Source organism: Cnephaeus nilssonii, assembly GCF_951640355.1.
Source record: "Cnephaeus nilssonii genome assembly, chromosome: 4".
Taxonomy (NCBI): Eukaryota; Metazoa; Chordata; class Mammalia; order Chiroptera; family Vespertilionidae; genus Cnephaeus; species Cnephaeus nilssonii.
This window is the reverse complement of record NC_137075.1, coordinates 24,408,919-24,433,017: the sequence shown is the minus strand read 5'-3', so window position 1 is coordinate 24,433,017 and position 24,099 is coordinate 24,408,919. Positions and strand designations below refer to the sequence as shown.

Below are 24,099 nucleotides of genomic sequence, written 5' to 3'. Positions count from 1 at the left end.
TCTGTTGGGAATCTAAAGCAGGCAGGCATTTTGAGAGGTGGATGTGTGGGGACAGGAGGCTTGTTTTGGACACGTGAAACGTCCTGGACCAGATTTCTTACTCATATAACTCTACTTCTGTGTCTCTAGGAGGCGCATAATGTAGTCTTCCCTTTTCAGTTAAAAAGGATCCCTGAACTATTCAAAGCACCTGGGAATATGCTTTTGGCCTGATTCAGTTTATGGACTCCTAGGCCATATAATATTCAGCAGTTCTGATCATTTTGAAAATTGTTGGTGCTAATTTATTACTTTGGACTAACTTATCACACTTTATTTAGTATTCTTTTTAGGATTTAATGAATGTTTTAAATTAGAATGCCAGGGAAACACTGCATTTATTATATACTTACCATTGAGGGCGGTACTATGCTAAGCATTGAGAGAGTTTGCAGACTGGCTTGCACTCTGAGGGTCCATGCTCAGGCTAAAGCGCACTGTATAGACAAGAGCCCGTGCATGACCTGACTCACGTGAGCCAGGGGCTGCCACCTACCAACTCTCTCCCTGTGTGAACCCCAGTGCAGATCCCACTTATCTCCAGTGTTTCATGGGATTTTGGAGTCTTGAAACAATTTATCGGATATAAATGATATTAAGGTAAAAGTGTTAAGCCTGAAACAGATCTTTACATTAGCCAGAAAGATGCCTGTCATATCTACTGAAGGTTCTTGTGAAGATCAAAGAAACACTTTATATGTGAGGATGATTTGTTCATTTGGGGGGAATCATACACATTTTCCTTTGAGATCTGACAACATGTGGTATAAAAAACTCGGGTGTTCCTAGAGATGTTGAATTCCTCCCCATCCACCTTTCACTGAAAAATTCACCTGTGACTGTCACCTACTTGAGGGACAGCTTATGTCTCTTGGGTGTCTCCTCTGATACCCAGCCTTGTTCGTGACAATAGTTACTGAAGATATCTGCTAAATGAATAAACGCATTTGTAAAAGCAGTGTTACAACCATTACAGACAGCAAATTTTAATAGTATAACTCATTAAACAGTAACTGAGAATGTCTGCAAATTAAATTATTTCCTCTAGCCCGGCCAGTGTGGCTCAGCATGCCCGGGTTGCGGGCTCCATCCCCAGCAGGGGTGCATGTGGAAGGCAGCTGATTGATGATGTTCCTCTCTCATAGATATTCCTATCTCTCTATCCCTTTCCATTTCTCTCTCTCTCAAAATCAATAAAAACATATTTTAAAAAATTATTTCCTCTCCTATTTCAAACCGAAATGGACTCTGGTCACAGAGCTTTCTGGGTCTTGTATGGTGTGTTTGTAACAAGAAAAACACCTATAGAGGGGACAGCAAGAAATGCTTTCTTCTGGTGGCAGGATGTGATTCATCTCCTATGGCCCCAAACACCGGGAAAATAAAAATGCTAACTCAGATATTAGAAAGGCTAAAAAAATTCCACAGGTTAACATTAGCATTTCAAATATGAGGACTACATGACTGGACAGGATGTTAATGACTTGATATTAGAAAATTTATTAAATTTACTTTAAAAGCAGTTTGTACCTCCTTTCAAATGCATGAAGCATGTGAGTTGGAATAGATCTGCCCCAGGCTGCCAAACACGTTTTTAATGGAACTGGAGTCCTTCCGGGATTGTCCTAAATCCACATAATATTCTTAAGTCCTGGTTTACGCACTGGGACCTTTAGATTAGCAGATGAACGGGTGAATAATATGCTTGTATTCATCCGTCACCTTGGTGACTCCACCTCTGTAAGGGCTGTTGCACATCAATTATCCCACCACAGGGGGTCCAGAGAGATTCTGGCCATCACTGACCTCCTTTTCCATCAGGCCTCAGGGCAGTGTGTTCTGGAAGTCGAATGGTCCCTTTAGACAAAACCTCTGAGATTCCATTGGGCCCGATGTGACCGTGCTGGGAAGTCAATGTGATTACCTGTGCCAGGTGTGGGGGCAGCATTCAGAAAAACAAATGAACATTTGCTCACTAAGGGGCACCATCAACATTCAGCATCTCTCCCATCTATCTAAAATATTAGCAAAGTGAACTTTAGTAGCATACATTTACCTTCCTTACGAAAGAGCTCATTTGTTTGAAAGAAATTATGATTTGTTGAAAGAGGTAAATTCACTTTCAAATACTTGGAAATGTTTCTATTATCTGAGGTTTCAGAAAGAAAGTCTACTCAGAAGAATGGAGATTTTTGTCTTTTTATCTTAATGCCATTCTCCACCCCCCAAGGAAAACAAAGTTTTTATCTTATCTTACCTTATCTTTTCTTTTTTATTGTTGAGATTATTACAGATGTCCCTCCCCCCCCCCCATAGGTCCCCTAGACCCAGTTTCCACCCCGCCCCAGGCTCTCACCACCCTATTGTCTTTGTCTATAGGTAATGCATACATGCATGTAATATCTTTGTTTAACTTCTTCCAGCTCTCCCCACACCCCTTTCCCTCTAAGAATCATCAGTCTTTTACATTTCCATGCCCCTGATTCTATTCCATTCACCAGTTTATTCTGTTCATCAGATTTTTTATTGGTTTGATTTTTAGATTTAATTGTTGATAGATATGTATTTGTTGCTACTTTGTTGTTCATATTTTTAATCTTTACCTTTTTCTTCTTCTTCCTCTTCTTAAAGAATGAATACCCTTCAGCCTTTCATATAATACTGGTTTGGTGGTGATGAACTCCTTTAGTTTTTTCTTATCTGTGAAGCTCTTTAGCTAACCTTCAATTCTAAATGATAGCTTTGCTGAGTAGAGTAATCTTGGTTGTAGGTTCTTGCTATTCATCACTTTGAATATTTCTTGCCCCTCCCTTCTGGCCTGCATAGTTTCTGTTGAGAAATCAGCTGACAGTTGTATGGTCACTCCCTTGTAGGTAACTAACTGTTTTTCTCTTGCTGCTTTTAATATTCTCTCTTTGTCTTTTGCTCTTGGCATTTTAATTATGATGTGTCTTGGTGTGGTCCTCTTTGGGTTCTTCTCGTTTGGGGTTCTCTCTGCTTCCTGGACTTCTAAGTCTATTTCTTTCACCAGGCAGGGAAGTTTTCTGTCATTATTTCTTCAAATGGGTTTTCAATATCTTGCTCTCTCTCTTCTTCTGGCAACCCCATAATTTGGATGTTGGTACACTTGAAGTAGTCCCAGAGGCTCCTTACACCAGTGATGGTGAACCTATGACACGCGTGTCAGCACTGACACGCGTAGCCATTTCTGATGACATGCGGCCACTGAGGCGGCCACATGCCGAGGATGAAACATTTGCTGCTCCTGAGGATCAAACATTTGCGAAATAATGTTTTTTCCTCAAAGTGACACACTACCCGAGTTATGCTCAGTTTTTTGGCGAAGTTTGACACACCAAGCTCAAAAGGTTGCCCATCACTGCCTTACACTATCCTCATATTTTTGGATTCTTTTTTCTTTTTGCTCTTCTGCTTAGATGTTTATTGTTTCCTCATATTTCAAATCCTTGATTTGATTCTCTGGATCTTCTACTCTACTGTTGAATCTCTGTATATTATTCTTTATTTCAGTCAGTGTATGCTTAATTTCTGACTGGTCCTTTTCTTTTTCTTTTCTTTTCTTTTTTTTTTTTTTGGCATACTCACTAAGATCCTTGAATGTCTCACTAAGTTTCTTGGAGGTTTCTAGAATCTTATAACTGTGTTCTTGAACTCTACATCCCATAGTTTGCTTTCTTACATTTCTTTCATTTGTTACATGTTTCTTTATTTCCACATTTTGGCTGCTTCCTTGTGTTTGTTTCTTTGTATTGGGTAGAGCTGCTAAGTCTTCTTGAGTTGATAGAGTGGCCTTGTATAATAGGTGTCCTATAGGGCCCAGTGGCTCAGCCTCCCCAATCACCTGAAGTGGACACTCTAAGTGCACCCCTTTGTGGGCTGTGTGCATAGTCTTGTTGTAGTTTAGCGTTGATTGCTGTTGGTGTCACTTGGAGGAATTGACCTCCAGGCCAATTGGCTGTCCCCACAGCCAGCTGCAACTACAGTGGAAGAGGTGCTGTGCAGGAGACACCCTTATGGGGCAGGATTTGCTTCAGTGGGGATTTGGTGCTCACTGTGTCTGCCTCTTGAGTGTGTCTCTTATGGATGTGAAGAGTTGTAATCTGGTATGGTCTGACACTGACTACTGGGTACATTGGCTCTTGGGTCTCCAGGGAGGTGCAAAGTGAGCCACTGCCTGGGGCCACCCAGAAGGAGCTACAGAGAGATCTGCAGATTCCTCCTCTTTGTATCGGGTTTGGAAGTGCCCAGACGAGGCCCAGCTGTGAAGCAAGGCAGGCTGGTGCTGGTGTCAGTGCAGGTCCTGGGTCTGGGGCTCCCTGACCCAGCTGCAGCTTGTTTGACAGGTTTTTAGCCTGAGAAAGGACAGTCATTCATATCCAAAAGCCACTGCATACAGTTTGGGTGGGGTTGTAAATTGGGTGGGGTGGGGTCTCAGGAAATCACCAGGGCGGAGCAGACAGAAATGGCTGCCAGTCAGCCCTGCAATGGAGAGGTTCCAGCATGGGAACAATGACCACAGTGAGCACCTCTGTCTGGAAGAAAGCCACCCCCAAGTTCCTGCTCGGATACCAGACAGTACAGTTTCTCCTTGTATCTGTCTGGTCCCCCAGAGCCTCACCTGGCACTGGAGCTCAGAGGAAGCGGGAGCTTGTAAGTTCAGTTCGTGGTGCTGGCCTTTTAAGAGGAACAGCTGGGTCTCCAGCAGCCTGTGTGTCACTCAGCCCCAATCTGCACTCGTTTTTACAGTCTGTAGTTCTTATTGCCCATAGGGATTTCTTTTCCCAGCTCTGGGACCCTAGGCTGGGGGTCTGGTGTGGGGCTGGGACCCCTTGCTCCTCCAGGCGGCCTCCGTAGAAGTGATCTCCCTCCTGATTAAAATAGCGGCCCACGTGGGTGCCAGACCAGCCTGTTCTGTGCCTCTGCACCTCCTACCAGTCTCGGTGTGCTTTCTTCTTTACCTCACTAGTTGTAGGACTTCCATTCAGCCAGCTTTCCAGCGGTTCTGGATGATGGTTGTTCTGTATTTCAGCTGTAATTTTGATGTGGTTGTGGGAGGTACAGGCATTTGCCTATGCCACCATCTTGGTTCTCCTAATGCTTATCTTTTTTTAAAAAAATAATGTTTTTATTGTTTTTAGAGAGAGAAGAAGAGAGGAGAGAGAGTAACATCGTTTAGTTGCCTCTTGTACCCACCCCAACCAGGGATGAAACCCACAACCTGGCATGTGTCCTGGCCAGGAATCAAACTGGTGACCTTTTGGTGCATGGAATGATGCTCAACCAACTAAGCCACACTGGCCAGGGCTAGTGCTTTTTTTTTTCTTTTTATAATAAACTTGGAACTTCTTTCTCAAGAGTACATAGTACTTTTACTTTTTTTAAGCTTCTGATATTATACCCAGAAGTGTGGTGTATTGTCATAATTAATAAATCAATGACAAATGTAGCCACTTCATCTTGTTGGGGAGATACAAAATTGTGATGGTGGCTGACCATTTATTTAATTATGTGGTAAGTACCATATGAGAGAGTAAAGTTAAATTGATGATTTGGGCTATCTCAGCCAGGGTACAGTTTATATGGCAATTACACCAGGATCATCTAAGTGTAATTGGCAAGTAATTTTGTAGGTGAAGGAACATGACAGCTCATTTACATGGTGTTCACTGAGTAAAATTTGGGGACATTTATCAAGTACCTCCAAGTGAACAGTGATTGCACCAATATCTCCCAAAATGCTATGGGCAGTTTGAAAGCTCCATGGAAGGTTTTTGGAATGAATCTCTGTTCATTTGTTCCCTAAATGTTTGTTAGGTGTGTGCTGTGCACCAGACACTGTCCAAGGCACTAAGAATACAAAAATGAGTGAATAGTTCTACTCTCAAGGAACCCATGGGTGGCATGCAGACACATCATCAATAGTGACACAACAGTGTAGTAGGTAGAGGTGTGAGCTCTGTGCAGGTATTGTGGATGCCGAGGAGGGGAGACTGGGAGGATGGAAGATGGTCAGGGAAAACCTGCTAGAGTGGCTGACACCTGAGATGAATTTTAAAGAACGAAGCAGGGCTGCCCTGGCTGGTTGGCTCAGTTGGTTGGAACTTCGTCCCGTACACCAAAAGGTGGCAGGTTTGATTCCTGGCCAGGGCACATACCTACTTTGTGGGTTTAATCCCTAATCAGGGCACATATGAGAGGCAAGTAATCAGTGTTTCGCACATCTATGTCTCTCTCTCTCTCTCTCTCTCTCTCTCTCTCTCTCCCTTGCTCTCTCTTTAAAAACCAATAAAAACATATCCTCAGGTGAGGAGAAAGAAAAAGAAAGAAAGAGAGAAAGAAAGAAAGAAAGAAAGAAAGAAAGAAAGAAAGGAAGGAAGGAAGGAAGGAAGGAAGGAAGGAAGGAAGGAAGGAAGGAAGGAAGGAAGAAAGGAAGAAAGAAAGAAAAGGAGGAAGAAAGAAAGGAGAAAGAAAAAGCAGGGCTGAGCCAGGGGTAGGGGAGAAGGGCTTTACAGGCAGAGGTGCTGGCGGAACATAATCTTGGAGGAGCAGGTGGCTGGTGTGAGCCAGAAGCTTGAAGCAGCTCAGGCACATTTCAAGGCAGACATGGGGCCTGAGGAGCAGACTTGGCTGGGTTGTAAAGGGCCCTGTAGGTCATGCCAGAGGCTGGACCTTATTCTTCAACCTTGGGAAGCCCTGGGAGGCTTTAAGAAGAGGAGCATCCTTTTCAGAGTTGTTTTATAGACAGACCATTATGTATACTAACTGTCTTTATTGGGCTATTACGATATGACAGGCTCTGTTCTACAGATATCAAGGCATTTCATCCTCACAGCAACTCTATGAAGCTGATACTAGCATTTCCCCCTTTTATAGAGGAAAAAACTGAATATTCAGTAATTTCTCAAAGTTGCACAATGGGTGAAGGAGGAGCCAGGATTTGAATCCAGGCTATCCATCTCCAGAGCCCATGCTTGTCACCATCGCCCTACACCATGCTGTAGTCCCTTGACACAGTCTACTGGAACTCCCTGTTTGTAATATGCATACCCATCACCTACCCATTGGACTGTGAGTCCTGTGAGGTCAGGGACTGTGTTTATCATGTTCATGCTACATTCTGCCAACCAAGGACAATGTCTGTACTGTCATAGGCTTGTCACAAATAAGGAGTAAATGTAGTTTTGAGGGGTCATGACTAGAGGCTGCCAAAGTCAACCTGGCAAGGGATGAGGTTCTAAATCTGTGGCAATGTTAGCCAGTACAGAGGGGTGAGAATGGAGAGATACATCGGCAGGGCTTGGTGATGGATTGATCAGATGTGTGGGTTTTGTTGGCATAGTCTTACAATGTTTCTGACTTCCAACTCCTACGCTGGAGAGATGACTTGGCAAAAGAATCAGAAGCAGAGGGAAGCTCATACTGCTCTTCACAGAGCTCTTACATTCCTGGGAAGAAATGTTGTGGATTTAGGATGAGAAGTCAGAAAAAATCTTATGTGGGGATAGTTAAAAATAGAATGAACACATCTGCCTGGGATTGTTGAGAGACAGAGCTGCCCTGGGGTAGATGAATGGTGAGATGGCCTTTGGGATTCTTCTGCCTTTGAAAATTTTCTGGTTCAGAATAAATAAAAATTCTCCCAAGCCACCTATCCTTAATTGCCTGGCTTAAGGGAAAACCAAAGCATCTAAGGACTGCTAAATATTGAGTCCAAATGCCTGGATTGTAGATGAGGAAACAGAAGCCTAGAAAGGCTAGAGGATGCATCCAGGGGCACACACTTAAAGCAAAAGAGAGACCCCGATCACCAGCCTCTCAGTCCGTGCTGCCTCTTCCCTAAATCTCAGATAATAGCTTCTATGTTTTGGTGCCTCCTGTGGGCAGGCCCGGGGCCGGGCAGTGCCACAGAGCCAAAGAGAACCTGGTATCCGCATTGGGGAGTTCAGGGAGCTTCCACAATAAGTGCCACCTGTCACCTAAAAACGCTATGTAGTCCCGTTTACTACATAGAACATCTGGAAAATGGAGAAAATGAATTTAAAAGTTCTTAATGATTTTTGTTTAGGCCAACTCATTGCTAGGCACTGCTTCAATGATTTACAATCATTGTCTCTAATTCTTGCAACAACCTGGGAGTTAGACAGTATTATTTTCCTTTTATGTTTCAGAAAGTTAAAGCACTGAGAACTCACTCCATCAGATCAGACTTTGTTAACTCCAAGTCCTACCATGCACAATTAAAGTTAACATTTTGTTGTATTTCCCTACAGTCTTCTTTTTTTTACACACTGGGACCATTCATTTGCATAGCTATAATTTTATCAGAGATACAACTGAGACTTCATTTTTTTTTGGCTTTTAATATATTCTATGCATTACTCATGTGCTTTTATAATCTTCATTTTAATGGCTATACGTCTTATCAAGTTTTAGTAAACAAGGAAATCTTTACTAATAAAAATCTTTCAATTCCTGGCACATATGGCATTTGTAAGGTTGCATTTTGTATTTTGAGTACCATCTGACCATCCTCTACGGATGGCATTGGGGAGAGGAGAGAGAGACTGCCAGGTGTGGCCCGGGGACCTGGGTTCATGACTTTCTTTCCCATCCGGAGCCCCTGGGAACGAAGGAGGGTGCAGGGCCCAGCTCAAAGGGGAGCCTCCACGGAGATGGCCTGAGACAGGTGGTAGGTGACTTCAATCCTCCGCTTTTCTGATCAAACATACATTCTTCCTCCCCACTTGTAAAAAAGCAAGTTTTCATTTTCCTAGGGTAGTAAAAATCTTTTGTGCGAAGAAAAAGTGTCATTAAGTGCCTTATTCATCAGCATATATACTGTCTCTGTAAAATGACAGTGGGAGTAAAAGTTCATCAGTTCAATATGTCTTTCACTTTTGGAGACTCCTGACTAATAACCTCTGGTATTTATCATCAGAACAGCCAAAGAGCTAAAATCTGGCACATGCTCCTCTCATGCACTGAAGAGAGCTTAAAAAGACAAAAGATTTTCTCCATTTTACCTTCTTCCATTCATTTAGAAGAGAAAGCGTATCTTTTTTTAATTAAAAAAAAATATGAGCATGCAGAAACATCTGGCCTATATTACCATAGCAGTCTCCTTACTGGCCTCCTCGTCTCCAGTCTGCCTTTTAAAATCAACTCTACACGATAGCCAGAGAGATTTTTCTAGAATACACGCCTGCATCAGTCACTCACCCATACTGTTGCATCTTCTTTCATGGCTCTTTGAGTTGAGTAGCCGCAGCTCCACCTGCCCTGCTTGCACCTGTCCTAGTGGCACCAAGCTGCTGGCGGCCCCTGCCTCCTGCTACAGTGAAGGCACCTCCGGGCCTGCATGTCAGTGGGCTCCCACCGCACCTGCCCAGCACCTACCACACTCACATGTAGCCCACAGTCTTGTTTTTACTTGGCCAGCATGACGCTTTAATTTAAAAAAATTAAATCTCATTAGGCAGGGCATTTCATTGTTTAGTTTGCTTAAGGCCCCACCGCTCTCTGTTATACACCAAACCCTCATCACACATTTACCCTTCACTGGGTCCTATGAGGCTACTTGTTATCGTATTTTGCCCAACAGACTACAAGCTGCATGTGCCAAAATTCGGTATTAACTTTGTATCTATAGGCCTGGCAGAGACTGCTCAATAAATAGCTATGGTATTAATCCTTGCTTTTTTTAAAAAAAAAAAAAGCTTAAAAAGCCTCGATAACTCTTTTTAGCCTTTCTTTTTTATATATATATATATTTTATTGATTGTTTACAGAGAGGAAGAGAGAGGGACAGAGAGCTAGAAACATCGATGAGAGAGAAACATCGATCAGCCGCCTCCTGCACCCCCCCCACTGGGGATGTGCCCGCAATCAAGGCACATGCCCTTGACCGGAATCGAACCTGGGACCCTTGAGTCCGCAGGCCGACGCTCCATCCACTGAGCCAAACCGGTCTCGGCTCTTTTTAGCCTTTCTGTTCACAAACATTATAAAGCTCAGGGACCTCAATGGAGCAAGCAGATACTAGCAGTGTTCCATGGGGATGAATGAAAGTCTGTGTTTGTGATATGATGCTGCTAAGACTGGACCGCTTTGAATCTTTAAGCCTCTGAATGTGATTATGCTCATTCCCACTACTTCCTGTGCCAGGATATCCATATCTGTTATGATTCCTTATGAGAATTATTCTTCACATTTGTCATAGTTTTGTCCATCAAGGCATACATTTCCTTGGTTTCATTTAATCTCCATATGATCTCCAAACTTCCATCAAACTGGGCTCTGCAGAAATTTGGATGGAATAGGATTTATCTGCTTTGTAAGGTTTGATCATGATCCAAGTACAATCAGTGTGCTTACCACAATTTGGATCCTGCCAAGGAGTAAGTACCAAGATCTGGACAAGCTAGCGAGGCTAGGCTGCCGTAATGGAAATATCCATTGGTCAACCACAGATATGCCATCTTGTTGATAATCTAGTCCTTTGTCTCAATCACTGTATTTTCCATCTCCTTATCATTCTCTTCTAGACATTCACTTACATGCTGCTGTAAAGATACCAAAAAAGATGTGGTGTCCCACAGGACCCAGGTTACTCATATTTATGGAATTTCACATCATCAGTGACATAGGTCTGTGGTTTCTGTCTATGGCAATGTTGTTGCCATAAATTAAATCTCCAGAAAATGGCCTGCATTCTCTGGGAGTGCTATGGGTGTTTCAGAGGGACTATATGCCATGAGGCATTGATGAGGAAATGTGTTAGAAGCACAAGAATGGAAATGTGTCCAAGTGTCGAGTTCAAGGAAAATAAAAAGAAAACCCTTTTGTCTAAGCTTCCTTCCCTAGGGAAGAGGTGGGTGTAGAAGAGAGAGAGATTATTACAGAATCCTTTAGGAGCCAGAAATTTCATTGACAGTTTTGTTAATGTGCCTGCTTGGCTGCCTTCTCAGAGGCCCATTGTGAATTCCTTAGCTGATAACATTAATGGCTAATGGGTGCACCTGAAAATCAAGCAACATTGTACCATTTGGGTAATAGTTATATTAAATGGTTCTTTTCTACAGCATCAAGCTTATCAGCTTATCTTTTTTCTAATAATGAATACCTCATCTTTTCCAATTTCTTAATCAAGCACTTCCGTATCATCTTGAGGCAGAACCAGACCCAGCTGCATATAGTCCATACTCTTGGCCTGAATTATGTCAAATTATCCAATTTACTCACAGGTCCTTATGTTCTGTTCTCCTCTGAGACATGGGCCTGACACACCCCTTCCCAAGCTCAGGATCACCAGCCACTCAGCATAAGTCTGCTGTAAGCAAATAGAATCAAAGAGAGCATGAGCTAACTTTACAGTCATGAGGAAATGTCTAGAATAGGTTTTTTTCCTAGAGTTTGGCACTATGGAGTGGATCTCCAGTGTTTTTCTTTTTCCTGTCCCTTCTCCCTGAGATGCACATGTACCTCATTCTGCATGGCCTTACTTCAGAGTTGGGGCTTTCCACTGCAGGGGCATAAAGTAAATGCAGCCGTGCTTAAGCTATAAAACAAGAGATACTTCATTTTTCATAGGTATTATATCCTATGGATTGATCTGAAGCATCAGGCTTCCCATACATTGCCATACTTTATTTTCTTCAACCAGCTACCTGTAACTGAAAGAGGAAAATACAAGAAATAGTGAACAACCTTTGGGGAAACCCAATACTGTCTCTGTCATATTTGGCTGAAACTTTGCTATTTCTAATGCCTCTAGTCAGATGATTTTTTTAGTCAAAATTTTTATTTTTATACTTCAAGGCCTGATCTGCCTGGCCCCATCTCCTTCATTTGTAACTTCTTTTGATTTTTTAAAAAAATGTATTTTATTGATTTTACAGAGAGGAAGGGAGAGGGATAGAGAGTTAGAAACATCGATCAGCTGCCTCCTGCACAATCCCCACTGGGGATGTGCCTGCAACCAAGGTACATGCCCTTGACCAGAATTGAACCTGGGACCCTTCAAGTCCTCAGGCCGACGCCCTATCCACTGAGCCAAACCGGTTAGGGCTGATTTTTGATGCCCTTTTCCCTTTTCCACTAAAAACAGGAGAGCCCAGACTCACCACTACACATCCTTCTCCTGTAACACGGCAGGTGCCCTTTGATGCCAGGGGCCATGCTTTATATCCACTCAATTGCTATTACCCGCCATAGTATACAGAATAGGAGGAATACATGGTTTGTAAATGAATGAATGAATACCCAGTTTCACAGTTATGGTTGTTTAACCTCTTTTGTCCAAATTTTATTCCAACTGGGACTGTACCATCTTGAACTTCTGCAAATATTTTTTTAAAAATATATATTTTATTGATTTTTTACAGAGAGGAAGAGAGAGGGATAGAGAGTCAGAAACATCGATGAGAAAGAAACATCGATCAGCTGCCTCCTGCACACCCCCCACTGGGGATGCACCCACAACCAAGGCACATGCCCTTGACCGGAACCTGGGACCCTTGAGTCCGCAGGCCGATGCTCTATCCACTGAGCCAAACCGGTTTCGGCTGCAAATATTCTTAATACTAAGTTCAGTGCAATGCACACAGCTATGGCTCAGTGTTTAGTGGGAGCAAAATATGTTGTATATTTTGGAGCCATATCACAGAGAAGCCAAAATTTGGCATGCAATATTTCAGAATCCATACTCATTCCAATTAGTCAAGTGAAGGAGTACATTTTTATCCTGAAGACTAACCATTGGTTGAACAGATTGGTTACTATAATTACTCTCTATTGGACCTCCTGTGGTTGGAACCTCTTATAACATTCCAGAGATGGAAAAATATTTGGAAAACCATCTGTGTTTCTCGAAATATTGAAATGGAAACCTTCACCTTCACAGAGTGCTACTCACACAGTTCAACAGATACCCATTATTCCCGCAAACATTTATCAAACATTTCGTATGTGACATGAGTTGGTGATAAATGTGAAACTGGCAAGTCTTGCAAATTGCTTCTAAGTTGGTAGCCAAGTACAGAAATAAAACAGAATACAGTCTGATAAAGTCTACAATAGAAGCAGGTAACAGAGAGAGGAGGTAATTAACTCCTTGTAAGGGTTAGGGTAGGCTTCCTGAAAGAAGTGGCTCTGAGTTGGAATTCAGCCACGACATCAGGTTTTCTTTTTTGGATGACTATCATGAGTGAAAAATGCCCCTGATATACTTGATTTATTCATTTATAAAGCAGTATCACATTGTATGAAATAAACATTTAAAAATCAAAGCTATGAAAAGCGTTCAACTCCTCAATATAGCACCCAAACCTACCTCTATGCTCTATGGTTTGCATGATATCTGAGAAACAGAGCTGAATATCTATATATTAATGGAGTTATGTATGTGCACATAAGGCTAATAAATTTATGCTGCCAAATTTTTATGGTTTCATAAATAGTGCTATTACTAACATTTTTAAAAAGTGAAAAAAAGAATTCATGTGTGCCAGTAGGAATTCAGTGTATTTTGTAGAATACTGCTACCCTTGATACAGCCTATGGGATGTGACTTTTCATAAAAACCCAACGAGCTTCTAGATTTGTCAGCTGCTTCCAAACAGATGCACTCTGCTAATCTAACGGAAACATTCTGAGCCCAGATCCCAAATATCAATAGCTTTTAGTAGTGCAAATTAGTTTGCCTATTGAGGAACTTGGACTCTGCAGTTCCTGATAAAAAGTAGCAGGTAATTTTGTAGGGATGTTGTATGTAAACTGCCCTCCCAGGATTTGATGCTCACCTTTCCCCTCACAGAGTTTCAAGCTGAATGTAGACAGCCACTGTGCTCTCAAGGAAGCTGTGGAGGAGGAAGGACACCAGCTTCTCGAGCTGATTGCATCTCACAAAGCAGGTAAATCCTCCTGAAATATGGCGAGTCTTTACGTCTCCGGACTATTAAGAATGAAGAAGCATTGCTGTAAATTACTGCATATATTCACCTCCTTATGTATTATTAATATTTACATTATCAGATTGACCTTCAAGATTTATAAATGTTTCATATACTGCATACAATGCTGTGATACTTATAAGATGAAATACTGCCTCCAAATGGTCTGTTCATTTTATTTTGGGCCTGCTGTTCGCCTGAGTTTCAGTTGAAATCACATTTCTGGAAACTTCACATTGACATGCTTTTTGATGTAGGTGCTCTGGAAATAACGTTAAGATAATGAATGAGAATTGTGCATTTAGTTATGATGCATATGCATTGAGGTACTTATAGATATCATTACAGATACAAAGCTGGCAGGCTAGAGATATCTGATTATTTCCCTGCCAATTCACACACATGAACGTCTTGCATGTTCCTTGTTGGTCATTGTATTAGCAGAGTTTTGGCCTTATACCAATTCTTACCCCGGTTTAAATGTATTCATGAGGAACAGATTATAAATAAAAAATAGTTTTGTCATTTGGTTGTACTTACCCTGGTAGTAAAAGACCGTAAGACAGGATGAATTACAATTTGGCTCTGTCTTTGAGCTTACCACAGCTAAATAAGAAAAGAGCAGCATTAATCGGATGCGCTAATGCTGAAGACTGCTTTCTTAATTCTGGCCCATTTACTGTATTTCTCATTGAATTAACTTTACCTATTTCCATACATCTTTCTGATCATGATTGCATCTCCACACAGGTACACCCAGGAACTTTTATTTAGAATGTGAAGCTATAGTTAATAATTTTTATAGATTGTGATTTTTGTTCCACATGCAATTTTTTAGTCCATGTACTGAATCCCAGTCCGTCCCAAACCATGAATCTATATGGTAATACAATTTTTGTGTCCTTATGCCTTATGTCAAGTCAAAAAATTCCCAGTCTCTATTCCAAGTGACAAATGCTAGTATGGCAGGTGAGGGTAATGGTCATTAAAAATGACGTTTATTGTTTGAAATAACCACCTAATTTACTAAATAAATAATAATAGGGTACAAATGCAGTCAAATCCGTGACTTGTGCATTCTCCCCTTCCTTTGGAGAAGGACTAAAGGACATGCTGCGGATGATTGCGAGTCAGTGGAAGGAGCTGCAGAGGCAAATCAAACGGCAGCACAGCTGGATTCTCAGGGCTCTGGATACCATCAAAGCCGAGATTCTGGCCACTGATGTGTCTGTGGAGGGCGAGGAAGGGACTGGAAGCCCCAAGGTAAGTAGCTTGAAGTTTGCCTTCTTTCCTCTTATTTCTGTCTTCTTTTGAACCAGGCACCACTGAAGTTCTCTTTCCAGCCCTAAGGCTTTTCTTTTCTATTGTGTAAACTTTATGTATCTATAGAGAGAGAGTGATATATGTAAACAAAATGAAATGGCTTACTTTAAACAATAATAAATAAATAAAAAAGCCCACAACTTCCAGGTTTTTCTAGGAGCAGGTCTTTTTGTGGACAGTGTCAGGGTAGGAGGGGGACGGCACTTTCGGGGTAGGTGAAAGGGGGACATAAAACATTTAGTAAACAAAACATAAAGCATCTTAAACATGAATAATCAGAATGGTTTTAAATTGTTTTGTTGCAACTATAAATCACTATAATCAGTGCAATCACTCAGCTCTGACATCCATTAGCCGCTTGGTTACAGCAAATTAACAAAGAAGAGAGAAAGTGATTCATTATCTCATTCCTGTTAATGACTATCAGATGCATTGCCTAATTAGGGGATGGTCATTGTAGTGGGAAGAAGGTCATATGCTTTGCTACAAATCTTTCTGCTCTGAGTGTAAGTTCTCCAGAATGGCGCATGCACCGAACACAACAAGTACTTTAAAATCGAGTATTGACATGTTTTGGTTATCCATTTCAGAGTTACAAAATAACTCTTAAGGCATATGCAATTAAACTTTATTTTGTTTTATTTTATTTTTATGAGGCACCTTTTAATGTCTCATCAAAGGGTATCTTTGGACTCTTGATGTAGAAAGTAATTTTATGAATTTGACATTTTCAGGTAATTTCTCTCTCCTTTTGTATGTGTTCTTTTGTGAAAGTAAACGCAGAAAACCAGTTTCCTAACAGACTCAGCATCAGAACATATTGTAACACAGGGGAAACAAATGTAAGGGTTCAGGGTTTCATTCCTGGCACGGACAAGGTCATTAATTAAATCGTCATCCAATCATTTATTCAGCATCCATGCCGGTTGGCATTGTGCTAAGTGTGTACCGGGCGAGTTACACAAACCCTTTGCCCTCTTCGGCTCTCCTTCTTCAGTGCAGGCAGAGGAGAAACCCAGCCTGCCCTGAGACGGTGAGACCATTTGTCCAGTGGAAAGTTCAGACAATTTATAGCTTTGGAACCTCAAGCAACAACCTTTAACTTATTTGTTGGAAGCAGATAGAATGATGAGCTCAGTTCCTCTTGAAGAAGGTTCCATGGAGGAGGTCACATTTCAGGAAATACTTGAAGGAGGGAAGAGGGGTGGTGTGGCTCACGAGCACACATTTCTAGGAAGTGATGTGATGAAAGGACCGAAGCTGGAACTAATCACGTGGCAGGGAGAGCGGGGTCGGCGGACTCCTCGGGCAGGAGTGGAGGCACTCCTTGAGGGCAGAGACTGCAGGGAGAACTCCACTGGACGGATGCTTGGACTGGGCAGGGGTGAGGAGATAGGGCACAATGAAAACCTCCGTTATGCTTTTTTGTTTTCAATATATTTTTTTATTGATTTCAGAGAGGAAGGGACAGGGAGCGAGAGATAGAAACATCAATGATGAGAGAGAGTCATTGGATGGCTGCCTCCTGCACGCCCCCTACTGGGGATCAAGCCCACAACCCGGGCATGTGCCCTTGACTGGAGTCGAACCCTGCACCCTTCAGTCCACAGGCCAACGCTCTATCCACTGAGCCAAACCGGCTAGGGCAAAACTCTATTATGTGTTTTTTTTAAAAATTTCTTTATTGATTAAGGTATCACATATTTGTCCTCATCCCCCCATTCCCATCCCACACCCCTCCCCACACATGCCCCCACCCCCCTGTTGTCCTTAACCGCTGGTTAGGCTCATATGCTTGCACACAAGTCCTTTGGTTTTATTTATTTAACAAAAATATACTGAGTGCTTACTTCTTAAAAGCCTTCCGCATGCCAAACACTGTTCTATAGCGCTTCTGTGCATTCTCTCGTTTAATTCTCACACAAGCCCCTAAGGTAGACCTTTTATGGAGAGAACAGAGGCCCAGAGAAGTTGAGTAACCTGCCTAAGATCACACCGGCGCTAAGTAGCAGAGCTGGGGTTTGGATCGGACGCCTTTGGCCGCAGAGCCGTTTATGGGCACTGCCCAGGGCAGGGCGTGTGGGGGCAGCCTCCGTGCCGGTCTCGCGGGGCTCAGGGGAAGCGGCGATGCAGACTTAGTAGCCTGGGATGTGCTGTGAGGGAAAAGGGAGCACCCAGACCTTGGGCGGGGAGCAGTGATTTTGATGAGGGCACCAGGGAAGGCTTCTTTCAGGAGACGGCCCTGGGTGAGCAGGCCAGGCGATTAGGAGAGCGGAGGAGGCGCAGGGTCTGCAGAGGGCAAGGGTTTTGGGGGGAATGACATCACTGATTTTCAGCATAAAACTCGCTCTTGGCTGTGGCGTAGAGTGCGGCGAGTGGGAGTGAGGCACCTAAATTTGGAAAGGACCTGGGCTGAGCTCTGTCCACCAGGGCCAGTTTGAATGTGACACTTTAAAATGAGCTCATTTTGGAGGGAAGTACTGAGATGGAACAAAGACGATAACCTAATGAGGAGAAAGTATGTATTATCAACAGTGAGACAATATCAGCATTTCCCAGAGAGAGTACCGCCTGCCTGGCCCACCTCAGGTGGGCCAGCACCTCCTGGGTGGGGCCCCAGAATCGCATCCCACGGCTCCTGGGAACCACTGTCCACAAAGACCTGTTCCTGCAGGGGTGCCTGATTCTCCCACAACCCGGCTTTTCACACAACACAAAAGAGGTAACAATTTAAACATTAAGAGGAAAAATAAACACATCCAATTCCTAATGATTTGGGTGCTAAACAAACAACAACAATGAAAACCTTCTCTATCTGAAATGTCCCCCAAGTGAAAATGTCTTCCGCGAGTCTCGTCCGTTTATAAAGAATGACTCATGTTTTTCTTGTTAACGGTATTTCTATTCCAAAGCATCTCATGCCACACTGTGTACACAGTACATCTCAGAGCAGCCGTGGGGAGTGGCTGCTGTAGGTGCCCCGGATGCAGGACCCGAGGGAGGTGCTAAGGATTTAAGGCATGGACATGGCAGAGCCAGCAAACCCCAGGCCTGCTTCCTCCCAACTTTTTTTCCGTCCCCAGTCTGCGCGAGTTTTCTCTGGACAAGTGAACTCATCCATAGTCCAGGGAGAAGGTGAAATCCATGTTAAGACAAAGAAAATGTGTTTCTAAATTTAAGCTTAGGAAACTATGGAGACATCAGGATGATCATTCCTTTTATTTGTTTAATGTTTGTGAACCACCTCCCTTCGTCCCCGAGGCAAACACAAAGAATAATAGAAGCTCAGACTCTGAAGTCAGGCTGCCTGAGTTCAACTTCCAACGCTCACTAGCTAGGTGTCTGTGGGAAAATGACTTACTTCCTGGTGCCTCAGTTTCCTCATTTGTAAAGTGGAGGTAATGCTAATGTCTACCTCAAGGGGTTGTGATGTGCATGAAAGAGCTGACATATCTAAAGTGCTTAGAACAGTGCCCAGCACACAGTCAGTCTGAGGTAAAGGTACAAGCCTTCATATTTAGTTGTGGAGACAACAGACAAATAATCTATAATAATAAAAGCGTAATATGCAAATCGATTGAGCCAAAGGAAACCATCCTGACAACCATGCTGTGACACCCACTGGCACCAGGCCAGCCTCGGGGGGTGCAATGCAATTGGTCGGGGGCTGGCCATCGCCCCATGATCACCATGCAGAGGGAGGCCCAGGCCACTGACTGGCAGGCTGTGGTGGGTGGGCAGGGTTTCCTTCTGAGGGGAGCAATCGATCACGGGGCTCCCGGACTGTGAGAGGGCGCAGGCCGGGCTGAGGGACCCCCTCCAGTGCACGAATTTTGTGCACCGGGCCTCTAGTTATAATATAATCTGATCAGTGCTCTAGTAGAGGTAGGTACAAAGCTCTATGAGTACACAGAGAAGGAAATAACAAACCTGACTTGGGGGTATCAAGGATTTGCAGGGGAGTTATGTTTTAAATGGCAGCGGGGCGGGGGGCGGGCAGAGTGAAATGCAAAGATTTGAGGCGTAAAAAACGTGGTGTGGCTAGAACCCGGGATCCTGTGGACAATGTTTGGGCCGTCTTGCCACAATCACCAAGGCTCACAGTGTGACAAAAAATGACCCTTAATGATTAGTGATTTGAGCAATAATTTCTCCTATGTCTCTAAATGAGACTAGCTAAGCCAAAGTGAGATCCCTGTACAGAATACATCGAATAGGTACTGTTTAAACAGAACTGTTTTTGCCATTTTGCACTAAATACTAGTAGAGCAAGCTTAAATAGGTTACCCTGAAGTCCTCCCAGACTGAAAGCTGGATTCGACTTGTCATCTATCATGTCAGTCCTTTTTCCATGACTGACCTTGCACAGGTCATCTATGAATTGTGCCATGAAATGCATCCTCAAGCATAGCAGTTATGATCCTCTATTTCATCTTAGACCTTAAAGAGAAACTAAAATTAAAACATAATAAAAAATAACTCCAGATTCATCTTGGGTTTACTTCAGAAGCTACTGGGAACTTGAGAAGCATAATAGAAAATCTAAGGAATATATCTAGGGGGTATTTTTCTTTTTTACCTTGTTTGAGAGACTGTAGTAAAGGACTTGGTCTTAGAAATCTTGTAAAGAAGGAAGATAGGGGGAAATTCAAAGACTCTGGGAAACTTCTCCCCCAGGAATCGGCAGCATACCTTATTTGTTGTATTTCATTTTTTAAAAAACCGTTTCCCCAAGACTGTGAGATCTTTTATACATGGAAATAGAGAACAGAACTCACCATTTCTAGAAATAGAGCTTCAGCACTCTATCCAAGAATTGAAAATGTGCTTGTAATTGTACATTTTACTTTATATTGATGAAAGTTTATCACCTTAAACTAGGTTTTCAGTACGTTAGATTTTAAATACATATAGACAAAGGGATTTCAAAACGCAGTGAATAACTCCTAGCAAAGGCTACCTGCTCTTTGTGACCTTTCAAGGAAAAACACCAAAACCCTGAAAGCAAGACGCTTTCTTAGCTTTTGCACATTGGCTCTTTACATTGTTCTTTCCTTTATATCTTTCCTTTTCCCCTGTGCAGCACACATCATTACAGATACCTTAGAATCGAGGCCGGGATTTCCCCCATGACATCACTAGAAGCTCAGGGCAGTGGTACCTTTGTCCTCTTTAAAGGGACAGATGCGTTTCCAAAACAAAGACTGTTTGAAAATTTTATTGTAAATTCAGAGGACTTTACAGCTACTAGAGGGTGATATAGCCTAGGTTCCAATCAACATCTTCATTTCCTCAGTGAAAGGAGACCGCGGGTTAGCTGGTTTGAACTCTAGGGTTGTGTTTATTTTATCTGCTTTCTTTGAGATTCTTAGATTGAAGTTCTCACCCCTTTGGAAATGGACATCAGACTGTGAAGGTCATCAGCGTTATCTGTTCAACAATAGAACAAGAGCAAGTTTAAGGACATTTCTTAAACGTGTTTGCTCAGCCCTACCAAGGGATGCATGCATGTCCTCCAACTTGGGTATGTCGCTGACCACCTGGCCTCTCTCGAGATATCAGGAGAGGGCCAGTCTAATGTTAAGGTACATTTTTGTTTACTAGCCAAGCCATGGGATACTAGTTTTTATGCTAAAGAATTATAGGTAGCCTGGCCGGAATGGCTCAGTGGTTGAGCATTGACTTATGAACCAGGAGGTCATGGTTTGATTCCTGGTCAGGGCATATGCCTGGGTTGCAGGCTCAATGCCCAGTGTGGGGTGTGTAGGAGGCAGCCAATTAATGATTCTCTCTCATCATTGATATCTCTGTCTCCCTCTCCCTTTCTCTCAGAAATCAATGAAATTATATATCTATATATATATCTATATATCTATATCTATATATATCTATATATCTATATATCTATATCTATATCTATATCTATATCTATATCTATATCTATATCTATATCTATATCTATATCTATATCTATATCTATATATATATATATATATATAAAAGCCTAAGTGACCCTTATGACCAGACAACGGGACGACCGGCCGGTAGCTAAGGCGTGCACTGACCACCAGGAGGCAGATGCTCAACGCAGGAGCTGCCCCCTGGTGGTCAGTGCACTCCCACAGCCAACCTCCCATGGTCGGCCAACCTCCTTCGGTCCCTCTCCCCGGCCAGCCGGCCCTGATCTGCCCGATCACCAGCCAGGCTAAGGACTCCACTCGTGCACAAATTCATGCATCAGGCCTCGTGTGTGTGTGTGTGTGTGTGTGTGTGTGTGTGTGTATGTATATATGAAGAATTACAGGTAGCTTTCTTTAACTGAAGGGAGAGAGAGAAGCCGATTTGGGGAGCAGCTTTGTAAGGTATTTTATCTGTTTTATATAGTGCCTCTTGGATAATAGTACAGCTGGATATTATTATCCTGCAATGGAATTTGATTCTGATTCTTCCAAGGCTTTGGTGAGACTAGGCATTGTCTCTGCATTCTTTGCTTTACTGGCTCAAAAGCTAATGTAGTTAGCATATTTTTTAATATAGGATCTTCAGAAACAGCATTAAGGTGATGAATAGGAATCATACCTATGTGTTCTTAGTCTCACATACATAGACCCATACAATTATAAAGAAATATTATACTTCACTCTCTTTCTCATGTAAAGAAAAAAAAGAGCACAGTTATATATTGTCAAAGGAACCAGAAATGATATAGTAAGATTAAATCATGCCTAAAGTCTTAGAAAGAAAGACAACAGGCAAAGGCCTGGCCATTATTTATTGAGTGCTGACAGAGAGCTCAGCCCAGTGTTGGGTCAGACATAAGGGAAGACATGCTTTTCTGCTCAGTGGTCTTATCTCGGTGTAAGCACACAGTGTAACATCTCGTCTAATGTAGATTGCGCTATCTTAGATCTGGAATAATAGATCACCTAAGATTCAGATCATCTTAATTAGGATGTTGGCAGATTGAAATGGAATAGGGTTCTTGATGCAAGCAAATGAGTAGTAAATACATTACTAATTCCACCTCTTCTCTGCAGAATTCTAATGGAAAGGCAGTATTCGACCCAGTCTGTTCCTGTTGAACTATATAAACATAGTCCTGAGATGCAGTACCTAGGGAGAGCCCTTCTTCAACTGTGGATTCTTTTTTTTTTTTTTATCATAAGGGCAACTTTTCTTCAAAAGTGTTTTTGAAAGAAGAAACAAAAGTGAGTTATTTCTCTGAAGATCAGTTGTGGTTACGAAATTCATGATAGAATGGAATAAAAAATAGTTTCTCTACTCTCCTTGAGGCACTTAAATTTGCATATTATCAGATATATGGGTGAATCCAAGATGAGGAATCATTTTAATAGTCTGACACTCTAATGAGGTGACTGAAAAAGTGATTGAGATGATAAAAATATTATTAGGTCAAAGGACACTTAATGGTTAGCCCTTTCATGGTTTATATGATGTATAAGACCAGAGCTTATCTTGAATTTTCACACTGTTCTTCCCATTGCTGGTGGCCTTGAGGGTAGGTAGAAATATTTGGCTCAGCAAGACTCTGGGAGTGAAATTCTTTGGTGTCTCTAATCAACACGGGGACGGTATTGACCTTAGTAGATATGTAGCCTATTTTTTTCCTTATTTAGTCAAAGAGTGCCTAACCTCTGAATCTATAATACCTAGAGTTGCAAAGACGCACTGTTTTGGATACAAAGGTACATTCTCTTTTATTAGAATTCACATTTTAAACTCGTACCTATTTTAAAGATGATATATAGTTCACACATTAGAGGGACTTTTTGATATGTAGTGGAGTTCAACATTAAAAAATGTAAGTGTTTCAGTACAAAACGGAAGGCAAGATACAGAATTGCTTCTTTAAAAACACTTTGAATTTAATAAGTAAAATTTTTGAACGTGTGAAACAATTACCTCAGTGTGTGATTTACACATTTTCCCTGGAATGTGTTGTTTCTGGCAGGAGAGTGGGCCACGCTAGGGACAGCCCTGCTAAAGGGATTACTTTGCTCTGGCTCTCGTGTTTATTGAGTCACCTAGGACTTCTCATAAAGCAGCAGCTTTCAAATGTACACACACCTGCACTCGGCACCCTGAATACTCCCAATGCTTGTTTAACTGTTCTCATACCCGTAGTATCTCTCCCTCCAGTGAGGTAAAAAAGCATTGAGATGTCCACATTCTGCTTTTTCCCTTTTTAATTGGCATATAGCCATGCATGTGGTTCTGATGCTAACAGAGATGGAGATGTTTTTAAATGAACTGTAGTGCTCTTGGCCACCAGGACTCACAGAACGTTGTCAGTATCGCCCTCTCCTGTGCCTCAATGAGGCGAATGCCTCCCGGGAAACATTAGATTGGAGATCCGCTGGGCCAGAGCCCAGGGACAGGACGTGCCTCACTGCACCTTCCAGGCCATTTTGCATTGGGTGGGGGTGTTGGCTTCTCATTGTTATACAGCTGACCCTTGAACAACTTGGGTTTGAACTATGTAGGTTCCCATACATGCAGATTTTTTTCAATAAATAGCACACTACTATAAACGTATTTTCTCTTCCTTGTGGTTTTCTTTCTTTTTTAAAGAACAGTTTATTGATTTATTTTTTTGAGAGAGAGAGAGAAAAAGGGAGGAGAGGGAGAAGGTGAGGAAGGAGAGAGAGAGAGAAAGAGAGAGAGAGAGAGAGAAAAAGGGAGGAGAGGGAGAAGGTGAGGAAGGAGAGAGAGAGAGAAAGAGAGAGAGAGAGAGAGAGAGAGAGAG

The 24,099-nt window shown here is 42.4% G+C and overlaps 1 protein-coding gene across 2 annotated transcripts in view; it reads left to right on the top strand.

Annotated features, from left to right (window-relative positions):
• AKAP6 (A-kinase anchoring protein 6) overlaps window positions 1–24,099 on the top strand; it is a 490,615-nt gene that overhangs the window by 254,199 nt on the left and 212,317 nt on the right. For both annotated transcript variants that reach the window (XM_079769683.1, XM_079769682.1), the window contains exons 7-8: window positions 13,874–13,970; window positions 15,109–15,272. In XM_079769683.1, the coding sequence (XP_079625809.1) occupies window positions 13,874–13,970; window positions 15,109–15,272 (261 nt within the window). The remainder of the gene's footprint in view (window positions 1–13,873; window positions 13,971–15,108; window positions 15,273–24,099) is intronic.